The sequence below is a fragment of the Manis pentadactyla genome, chromosome 14 (genome assembly GCF_030020395.1).
Source record: "Manis pentadactyla isolate mManPen7 chromosome 14, mManPen7.hap1, whole genome shotgun sequence".
NCBI lineage: Eukaryota > Metazoa > Chordata > Mammalia > Pholidota > Manidae > Manis > Manis pentadactyla.
The window spans coordinates 64,724,869-64,735,843 of record NC_080032.1 but is presented as its reverse complement, the minus strand read 5'-3'; the positions used below and the strand labels follow the sequence as shown (position 1 = coordinate 64,735,843).

At 53.9% G+C, this 10,975-nt stretch overlaps 1 protein-coding gene across 1 annotated transcript; it reads left to right on the top strand.

Moving 5' to 3' along the window:
* Positions 1 to 29: 29 nt before the first annotated feature.
* Positions 30 to 4,926, top strand: RBP5 (retinol binding protein 5). Its single transcript, XM_036909964.2, has 4 exons — positions 30 to 878; positions 1,145 to 1,323; positions 3,380 to 3,481; positions 3,911 to 4,926. The coding sequence occupies exons 1-4, from the start codon at positions 806 to 808 to the stop codon at positions 3,962 to 3,964; spliced, it is 408 nt and encodes a 135-aa protein (XP_036765859.1). The 5' UTR covers positions 30 to 805; the 3' UTR covers positions 3,965 to 4,926.
* Positions 4,927 to 10,975: the final 6,049 nt, after the last annotated feature.

Below are 10,975 nucleotides of genomic sequence, written 5' to 3'. Positions count from 1 at the left end.
AAAGAGCCTGAAATTCTCCAGAAGAGTCAACAAACTTCCCCCTCACCCCTCCGCTTCGGGCTGCGAACTCAACACCTCCTCGGGCTGACAGCCCCCTCCGTGCTTGGGAAGAGCAGCTTCTGTGCCTCCCTGCTAACGGCCCTATAGGACCAAGAGTCCGGAGCGTCAGAGCTGGGGCCCCAGCTCAGCAAGGCGGACGGAGGGAGCAGTGGGGCCGCGCTACAGGGTTTTCCTCACCACGGCTGCCAGCCAGATGGCTCTCCTCCTCAGACCTTTCAGGGTCCCTGACTCAGTCCCAGGTCCTTAGGACACTGTTAGAACTCATCCCTGGGTGAGCCTGGAAGGGCCCCCCTCCTCCCAGCGAGACCAGCTCCCTCCCAGGGGAGACTGCCCCTCAGAGCTCAGGACCATTCCTGCAGAAGCACTGAAGGCCAAAACTGACCTTCTGAAAGGCTCAAGCTTTGGATGACTGACAGCCCCCAGATCCTGCTCCAAGTTCCTTCCTCAGGAAACGCTGAGGTCAGGCACAACCGTGCCAGGTCCCTGCCCCTCCCTTAGGCTGCAGACACCAGCCCCAGATTCACCGTGGGCAGCGGGAGGAAGTCTGGTCAGAACTCTTATTGCAACAGGGCCCCAGCTCTATAAAAACCCTGGTAAGCATAAACCTTTAGACAGCCTGTCCGAGTGCTTTGCATGGAGGCCGGCCTGGAGTCTCTGCCTTACCTACTGGACAGCACACCCTCCCTCCTCACCCGTCCCCTATATCCTCCTGAAATCTTGACTTCCATCTCGGCCAGCGCGGACAATGCCTCCCAACCTCACCGGCTACTACCGCTTTGTCTCTCAGAAGAACCTGGAGGACTACCTGCAAGCCCTAAGTAACGGCCTCACCCTCCCCGGACCCCTCCCTCTCTCCCTCTCCCTGCCTGCATCTCAGTCCCACTGAGAAGAGGAAAGCTGGGGCTGGACGCTGTGGAGAGGCTCCGGCACTGGGGATCCATTTCTAGCCAGGGGCACAGCTAGGAGGAGTAAACCCACAGGCCCTGACCCAGCTGCAGGAAAGCTCGGAGCCCTGAGGTGCTGCTGTGGGTGGGACGGCCCCTAGCTGGCTGGCAGGACCCCTGCTAAGACTTCGTGCCCGCAGACATCGGCCTGGCGCTGCGGAAGATAGTGCTGCTGCTCAAGCCAGATAAGGAGATTGACCATCAGGGCAACAACATGATGGTGAAGACGCTCAGCACCTTCCGCAACTACGTTCTGAAATTTGAGGTGGGAGTTGAGTTTGAGGAGGATCTACGGATCGTGGATGGACGCAAGTGCCAAGTACGTGTTCTCAGGCTTAGGGAAGGGATGTGGATGAGCAGGGAGGTGCCTCAACAATTTGGGGCAAAACAAAGTGACCTCCCCCAGCCAGAGCCAGGAAAGGTGATCAGATGACAGGCTGCAGGCTCCCCAGGATAACAGGCTCCTTCCTGGTGTTGCCCCAACCCACTCTCTCCTCCTCCTTCCCTGGCCCCTCTTATCACCAGCTGAAAGGACAGAAAGAGCAGGTCATCCTCAGACCAATAAGCAAACATTTGCTCACCTTCTAGCCTGTGACACTGTTGGTCACCCCAGAGTCTCTTTTCCTGTTGCCTCTGTAACAGCCTCCCCTTTCTTTCTGTTTCCTACGTATTCCCTTTGGTCTCCTTTACAGGCTGTAGTTTCCCAATTAATCCTTTAAACTGGGGTTCCGCCTGCCCATACTCTGTTCTCAACTGTCTCTCATCTGTACACCATCCATGCCTAAATCATCCACACCTATGCTTTCAACTACCATATATAAACTGCCCTTGACATATATTCTCCAGCCAGAGATACCTGCTGAACTCCAGGGTGAAGTTTTCAGCTGCCTGCACAATGTTTCATCTGCATACCCCAAGGTCAAACCCAAGTTCATTATCTTTCTATGCAAACCTATGCCTGCTTTCATATTTACAGTCTCCATTAATAGCAATAACAGGCCAGACCACAGACCTGGGAGTCACAGTCAATATCTTGTGTTCCCTTACTTCTGTGTCCCCAACACGCACACACACACACACACACACACATCAAGAAGTCTTTATAACTTTTCTGCCCCATATATAGTCCAATTAAGTATCTACTAACCATATATAGCTCTAGAACACTTGAAATGTGACTAGTTCAAATTGAGATGTACTGTAAGTGTAAAATACACACTGGATTTTTAAGACACAACAAAAAATAATGTAAAATCTCTCAGAAATTGTTATACTAATTACATGTTGAAATTACAATGTATTAGATATTTTATGTTAAATAAAATATATTACTAAAATTAATTTCACCTTTTTTTTTTTTACTTTTCTAATGTGGCTACTAGAAATCTTTCAATCACATATGTGGCTAGCGTTTATGAGCCATTATATTTCCACCGAACATCGCTGGTCCTTGCCAGTCTTTCTCTCTTAATTCAGGCCCTCATTTTTCACCTGGTGCCCAACACTGGCCCCCAATCTTAATCCTCCTCTAACCCACCCGACATACTGGAGCCACAAGGATCTATCTAAAATGAAAAGTGACTGTGTCACCCCCTGACTGATACCCTTTCAGTGATAATCTGTTAACATTCCAGATAAGGTCCATGGCATACAAGGGTCTTGACCACATACACTCTAGGTTAGAGCTCCTCTCAACTATTTGGCCTTTTTATTTACTTCTATGCTGTTTCTTCCTTGCTAGGTATTTCCCATGACCCCCAACTAATTAACACCTCTGTTCCTTGAAGAGTTGGCTCTTCCCTCCCCTCTTCTGCCCCCACCTCCCTTGCCTGGTACAGATCCCTGCTAACTGCTCTATCTGATCAAGATTCTGAGCTCCTTGTTCAGCAAAACCTCTCCTATGGGAGGATTCAATAAATGTGGGTTGGAATGCCCAGGCCCAACCAGCTGTGATTCAGGGGACCTCCTCCTTCATTCCCAGGGACACTTCAGCTGTCCTTGAAATGAGAAAGAGGAAAGAAGAAATTCCCTGATGGGAGCCCCAACCAGTCTCTCTTCTTTCCGAAAGACCCCCTCCAGCTCAACTGGAGGGATCCAGAGGACACAATCTCCACTCTGCAGCACACACACACCAGTTTTACCCCTGGTTGTCCTCTCCACCTGCTCCATCCCAGTGATCACTGGAGACAAACTGTGGGTCCCGCCAGGAGATTTCGGAGTTGGGGAGTGTCAGGCTGCCAAATGGGAGCAGGCCTCTTGCTCAGAAGGAAGGGATTGGAGCAACACAGTTTCTGGGCGGCAGCCCAGCCAGAGTGAGTCAGATGCCTTTTGGGTGTCCTGCCCCCCATCTTCCTTCATTCCTGCTCTCCCTGTAGACCATAGTAACCTGGGAGGCGGAGCAGCTGGTATGTGTGCAGAAAGGGGAGGTCCCCAACCGAGGCTGGAGACACTGGCTGGAGGGAGAGAAGTTGTATCTGGTAAGCTGGGTGAGGGCATGCAGATGACCTGTCTGGGAGGGGTCCTCCAGGCAGGATTCATCCCCTTGCCCAAATCAAATCAGTGCTCCAGCCCCTGCCCTGCAACTGAGGAAGGAAAAACAAGCACTGGGAGGAGTGGCGAGAGGGAGAGAGGGGCCCAGGTGGCCCGGGCTGCAAATCAGATGGGTGGACATAAGTCACAGCTGGAGACATGGAGGTGCAGCCGCTTCACATTCCCCGTCCCAGCTACCTCCCTGCCTCTGGGGTGAGACGCTGCAGGTTTGGAACAATGATACCATGCCCCATACATCAAATGTCCTAGATGGTGTATCCTGGAAGGTTCACTGGAGGTCCCGGCTTAAATTTTGAGAAAGGAGCCCCAGCTGGCAAGAACCTTCTCTCGCCTCATTGTTCCTCCTCTGTCCGCAGGAGCTGACAGCCAGGGATGCAGTGTGCGAGCAGGTCTTCAGGAAGGTCAAGTAGCCGGAGAGGACCTGGGCCCCTCCAGACCATGCCAGGCCCCAAGCTCCTCTTGCTTGTGCCTCTTCAAGCCCCGATTGTCCCAGGTCAGCAGTCCCCTTCTCAGGCCACTCACTCACCCTCTGGGTCCTTCCTCCCCACTCCACATGTTAATCTGTAACCGCTGCCCCCAGGCCAAAGTCCTTTCTCACACCCCACTGTCTACTGGTGATGTCACATCCAGTTCAAGGTCTGGCCTCCTGGATGAAAGACATAAGCCAAGAGGAAACGCCCCTGACAATGAGTGGTTGTGATCACAACTGTCCTTGGTTCATTTGGCTTCTTCTTCCCATCGGCTTCGAGCATTTGGGGACTAGTGAAAACTCTCCTGGTGGACCTTTCGTAAACTGTGCCTGGGGTTCTAGGATTTAAACAGGAGCTGCTGGTAGTCTTTTTGTCCATTTCCTTGTCCTTTTTCTCCAGAAAGTCTCCTGTGCTGAAGAGAACCAGGCCCAAGGCAGGCCCACGCACCCAGAGTTCAATAGACCAGGTGTCCCCACATCTGAAGAACACTGGCTACCTCACATTTCCAACCTACATGCTGGGGAAAGACAGAAGGGCCAGGGCAAGACCCCCGTCCAGCCCTGGGGGAGGCTGGAAGCCTCTAAATAGTGACCTGGCCTCCTTGTGGGCTTTGGGAAGGACAGGCAGTGAGAAGGCCAGAAAAGACTGCAAAAGGAAGCAGATGGAAGGTCAAGGGCTACAAAGATGAGGGACATGGGGTGTGAAGACAACAGCAGGGAGAAGACAGACAGATTTGGCTACAGTGACCCTCTGCCTAAATGCCAGAAAGGTTGGAGACAGGGGAGAACCGAGGACAGTGAGGCCCCTCCCTGAGGGTCCCAGAACCACTGCCCTGGAAAACAGCCCAGAAGGGTGGGGCCTGTTCAGGGTCAGGGCCTCTGGCCGCCTCCCTCCCTCCACTCCCTCCCAGGGCCCTTGATTCTTTCAGAATTAAAGTCCTAAGGGGGAAGAGTCAGAGAGAAGGGAGCTCAGTTGGGGGAGTGGGGGGGTCAGAGGGGTGGAAATAAGGGAAGGAGAATAGGAAAGTCCCTGGCCTGTGCTCAATAGATGAACACCCCTCCCCTTCCTGAATGGCTAAGCCCCCTACACATTCAGGATGGACACTGGGGCTCTGGCCAAGAAGAACTGAGCTTGAACCACTGATCTGCCAGACACCCTGGAATGAATCTGGAAAAGAAAGAAAAGAACTTAGAGTGGAAGTGAATAGTTTGTTCCCTGCCCATGCCCAACTTCTCTGCGGATGTCTGTAGCAGAGTGGGCAGCAGAGAGCCCTCCTCTGGGCAAAGCCCCCCAGCAGAAGCGCCAGGGGCTGCCGGATCCTGCCTTGACCCTTTCCAAGGCACAGCAAAGCAGAAGGGAGATGCTCCATGTATATTCATTGATTAAGTCCCCACTCTGAGTTCACAGTGCATGTCCTGGCCTCTCCCCACAGGACTGTCCTCTGCGCTCTTCATGTCAGGCCAGCGCCCTCACTGGAGTCTTGCCTGAGGGCCTGACCCAGGAGCTTACAGGCCTCTGTGGTGACCGTCAGGCCCTCACTAAAGCAGCCTCAATCCCCCAAAACTCCTGTGCCATGAGCATCGACACCATCCACACTGCAGGTCCACCTCATGCACTGGACATCCACCCCACCACCGCCGGAGCCAAAATCCAACAGGAGGCCTGGATTTCCAGAATGGGCAGCTTCAGAGGCATCTCCAAGAGGGTGTGGGAGCCCCACCTACTGAGACTGTGGAAGCAGGGCCACTGTTTCCCCTGTGGGCAGCAGGGGGCGCTGCTCACTGCCATGGGAGCCAGAGATCCGGCAAGGTTCATCTTCTCCTCAGCCTCCTTGTTGATATTCCACTCCCCACAATACACACACGCACACACGGACATACACCAACGCTTAACTAACATACTCACCTTGACAAGACGCATACCCCTCATTCAAATCAGGCTGCTCCATCTGGAAGAGATGGTCACCAGGCATCCTAGTGAAGAAGGCAGGGGAGGACAACCACAGAGGATGGGTGTCCCACCCCAGCCCTTCCTGGGGCACACAGGGGATCCCAGGACCAACTCTGACTTTGCTCACCCCGGAGATGATAAGGAATCCAAAATGTTTATTCCACGTAAGATGGAATAAATGCACCTGCTAAGCCAGCCCCATGCCACATCCCTACCCATGCCCCTCGGGCAGGCCCAGATGGCACTACATGTTCACAAACAACCTTCCAGCCTGAACTCCAAAGGATCCTTTAGCCTTGATCCTGTAGGTCAATCCAGATCGAAGCTGCCCAACAGTGGACTGGACAGAAGCAGGTATGGGCCTGCTGAGTCAGTGGACTGTGTTCTGTCCACACTCTGCATTCTAGTTGGGGACCCAGAGGAGGCGGAAGTGGCAAAGTCTAGCAACAAACGCCCCCTCCGCTCAGCCACTGTCTCACACGGCCCCACCCCACGTGCCCATACCTGCATGTTGAAAGGAAGCTCAAGCAAGGTAGGCAATTCCTTGACCCTAAAGCACAAAGGCCACCCCAGCCAGGAGTCAGATCCTGTAATGTGCTTGGATCCCTACTGGCAGCAAGGGACCCTTAGAGGCCACTGCAAATCCTAGGATCCCAAGAGAGAGCAGAGGCCTGGCCACACTGGCCCCTTCCCACACCCAAATGCATCCCTAAGCAGCAAGGATCAGTCAGGTCCAGGCCTACGTTCCCAAAGGTCAGAACAAGGCCAGCGGTCCTTGATGTGGGTGGGGATGGAGATGAGGGTGGGGGCCTGCACCCCTTCCCTGCCTGCTCTTCCACAGACCCTTCCTCCACTGCAGCTTCCTGCCCAGCCTGGGACCACCTCCCATACACAACCTGGCTCTCTAGGTGTTTTCCCTGACTGTCCTCCATCCTAACCCCTCAGTCATGAAGCACCCAGGCCATCAGGGTCCCCAGAGCCTGACCTGGAGGCATCCCTGAGCTGTGTCTGTGATTACAGAATCAGGTGAGGACGGGGAGACCATGTAGGTGTAGCAGGAGGTGAAAGGGAAGTGGGTGACGGGACTTGGTGGGACTCTGATAAGCCGACCTGGGCTTGCATGGAAGAAAGAGAGAAAAGAAACAAAGATGGTAGCCCAGGCCCCTGGGGCCAGGGGTACCAGCAGCAACCATGCTGACCAGGGGCCAGAATCAGCACGCTCCAGGCCCTCCTCCTCCCCTAGACCTCAGCTAACAGGATGGCCCTGGGCCAGCTTATGCTCCGTCCTGAACACCCACTTTCACCAAGGCCATTTAGGTTCCAGAGCCTGAAATGGAGCTGACCTCCCACACTCCCCAGCAAGAACAAGGGGACCTCTGTTTTCTCAAGGACTACTGGACCACCATCAGCTGGGGTGAGGCTCCTGTGTCCCCACACCCACCCAGTCCCAAGGCTCACTTCCCTCTGGCCTCACTTTTTTTCTGGCCACTAGGGAGGGGCAGCTCTAGGAGCCTCTGTTCTGCCCCCATGAACAGTGCCCAGGCACTGGGTCACCCCCACCAGCACAGCCAGCATGATCCATTAGGATCATGGATCAATCTTGCTTCAGAAGTTCTAAAATGGCAGCTAAAATTGGGAAGGAGTGTTACATAGCGGTCAGGTGAGGCCACCCTGGTGCCACACTGCTAGCTTACTAGCAACCCTGGTGTCCCACTGCTCAGCCTTCAGTAAATTAGCCTCATGTGCTGGTCATACAAGGCAGTACCAAGAGGACTTCCTTCCTCATAGGAATTTTTTGAAGATTCCATGAAAATCACTCAGCAGAGTGCCTGGAAGAGAATAAGCACTGAGGAATGTTAGCTGTTCCTGCTCTTACTGCCTCCTACCTCTTCACCTGATGATGGAAATTCTCTTAACTGGAAGCAAAGCCTTGTGTTCTATAGTCAGGGATAAGGCATCACTACCAGTGCCTCTGAGATCGCAGTGGCCAATATTTACACCAAAGTGTGAATGACTGACGCCAGAGACTCAGAGCCAGTACGGCTCTCACCTTGGCTGTGCAGGCAGGTACAGCGTCTGGGGGACGGTGAAGGAGGGGGGTTGTTGCCCTTCCCGGGCTCCAGACCAGAACCCCTCACCCACTGAGGACAGGTGCCAGCCCTCACTGCCCTGCCCTGCAGAGCCCCCCGCCCGGATCTGGATGGCTCTTCAGTGCCTGCTGGCCAGCCTACGAGCTTCAGAGCAACAGCCCCTCTTGCCTCCCTGCCAGCCAAAAGGGAGGCTTCAGCGCAGGACACAGGGGCAGATGGGGAGACAGGACCCACTCCCACCTGCGGGTCCCTCAGGGGCCCCGCCCCCACGGTACACATTGAAGCCACACCCTTCAAGGGGCTGGGCCCCCAGGCAGGGGCTCTGCCCAGGCCAGGACCCCTCTGTAATCAATTCCCCGACCCTCCTGGCTCCTCGCCCCCCCCATCCCCACAGATGCGCGAACCAACCAGTGGCCTCCACCTGCCCTGTGGATTGCTCTCACTCTCTCCTCTTGCCTGAGAGGCTCCCACCGTCCTGCCTCTGATCCCCTGCAGCATGTCCCCTGTCATCTTTCTGCACTACTGACACTCCAGGATCCCTCCTTCAGGCCTCAGTTTGGGCCTCAACAGCCCTGCTTACCCATCGGTGAGCCGGCAGGTGGGCAAGGAGGGGCAGAGAGCTGCCCCAGGGTCCCTGTCACTCCCTCACTGGGTGATCTTGAGCAAATCATGTCACATCTGTGTGCCTTTGATGCCTCACAAGGTGCTTCCCCACCACTCATTTCTTACTGAGTGGCACAGATGGGACAAGGGTGCATCTTATTTGAATGAGGGTTTATTAAAGTCTTGGAGGAAACAAAAGGGAAATAGAACAGTGAGTAATACACAGGTCAACTATCTGGGGTTCAGGTACAGCCTTCCCTGCCACGAACTCGTTATTGTGGAAGGAAGTGATGGTGCAGGACCCAGCAGAACAGCCTAGCTATTAGCAAGCATGGCACATACACAGTGTGTTTAAAGAGTCCTTCACTAAAGGACTTTATTTCAGACTTGAAAGTCCACACAAAGCCCACTGGGCGTGGGAGATTTGGACCTGCAATCTCCAGCCTCTGAACCTGTCCATCTGGATAATCTGCTGGTGTGGGACCATAGCCCTCGATTCTCAAGACTCATGCTAAGGAGACCCTCCCTGAGACTGGAAACGGCTTTCTTTCTAGGGCTTCTCCTTCCTGCCCTTTCTCTCTCTTTTTGAACAGCTTCTTGGTCCTTTTTAACCCATTGTTATTCTCCCAAAGCCCCACCCCTTGTGTTTGGTCTCCTGTCGGTCATGCTTTGATCTGCGTCCTCCTATTTGATGCGTGCAGGGGATGCGTGCAGGGGATATGTCTTAAGGTGAAAGAGGAAAGGGTCAGAGTCCCTAAGTACACTCCCTTCGGGTTAATGCAGTTGAATTACAACTATACGGAGAAAAATTAACATGCTGCTAACTGATCTTCTGCAGTTATTGAACTAAGATAACACATCTACCTCTGTGATAGCCAGCCTCCAAGATGGCTCCCGGTTCCCCGCTTCCCGGCGTTCCCGTCCTGCAGCCCCCTCCCACACTGTGGCGGGTGGTCTGTGAGACCCACAGAATACCGCAGCAGTGATACCGCGTTCCCTCAAGGCTAGATTATAAAAGACGTGTGGGATCTTCTGTACAGCATTGTGCCCAGAGTTAACAGCACAACATTATACCCTTAAGAACATGTTTAGAGGGTTAAATCTCCTGTCAAGTGTTCTTACCACAATAAATTTTTTTTTAATTTAAGACAAAAGGTAATAGACAAATTCTGTGAACAGCAGAGCAGTGGAGTCCTGAAGACCAGCAGCAATGAGGGGAGGTGGTACCCAGATGTGCATGGCAGGGAAGAGCCCCACCTGGACCATCAGGATCCTCACGGAGTAAGGCATCCCTGGGGTCTGCCCCAGCCCTCCAGGCCCAGAACAGCGATCCTGGAGCCAGGGGTTCCTTTGCTGAAAAGAGGAAGAGGGGAAAGAGAAACAGGGGTGGGAGCAGGCTGTGTGCAGAGGCCCCCTAATCCATGACCGGAAAGGGGAGGACAGCGGAAAGGTATTTCAGCGGCTTTCTGTTCTGCTGTGCCTCCCCGACAGTTAGAGATCACAGTCCCCCAGCCTGCCACACAGTACCTGCTGCTGTCACCCAGAGAAGCAGAACACTCACAAGGCCCAGATCTAACCCCAGTGCCAGGAGGGCTATTACCAAGTGAAGACCAGAGAAGGTAGGAGCCAGGGCCCCCAGGGGAGGACCAGCCATGCCCTCTCAACAACCCCTTCCATTCACGGGCCTGCTCTCTCCAAAAAAAGGTAAGGTACCCAATAGGTAGTAGCAGAGTCACATGACAGGGGCCAGCACTGACAGTAGAGAACAGTAAACAGGACAGGGCTAGTGAGCTGGGGTGGACTTCACTGCCACACCCTGACTCAGGAGAAGAGGCAGGAGGCTTAGGCTCCCTGTCTGGAACTGTCCGCCTCCATTGCCAACCCCAGCTCCTGGCCCACCTGCCTGCCACATGCCCTCATCCTCCCTGGGCACCTTCCTTGAAAACTCCACTACCTGCTGCACACCTTCCCTCTCTGGCACACCCCAGGAGCTCATCCCACAGATGAAGGTGGGCACCATCATGTGCCAGGCCCTGCACTCAGTCCTGGGGATATCGAAACCCATAGCACAGTCTCTCCCTCAAGGAGCTCAGGCTTGTGAGAAAGATAGTCAAGTGAACAGGTGATTTGTTATATGTCGAGTTAAGTGCTAGCATGCTGATAAGCACAGGAAAGTAATCTAACCTGAGTCAAGGTGGGCTTCCCAGAGGAGGGGACACATAAGGAGAGAAGTATTAATAATGGTAGACATCCATGGCATGGTTACTACATACAGGGCATTTACGTCTCATCTCATTTGCTCCTCTCT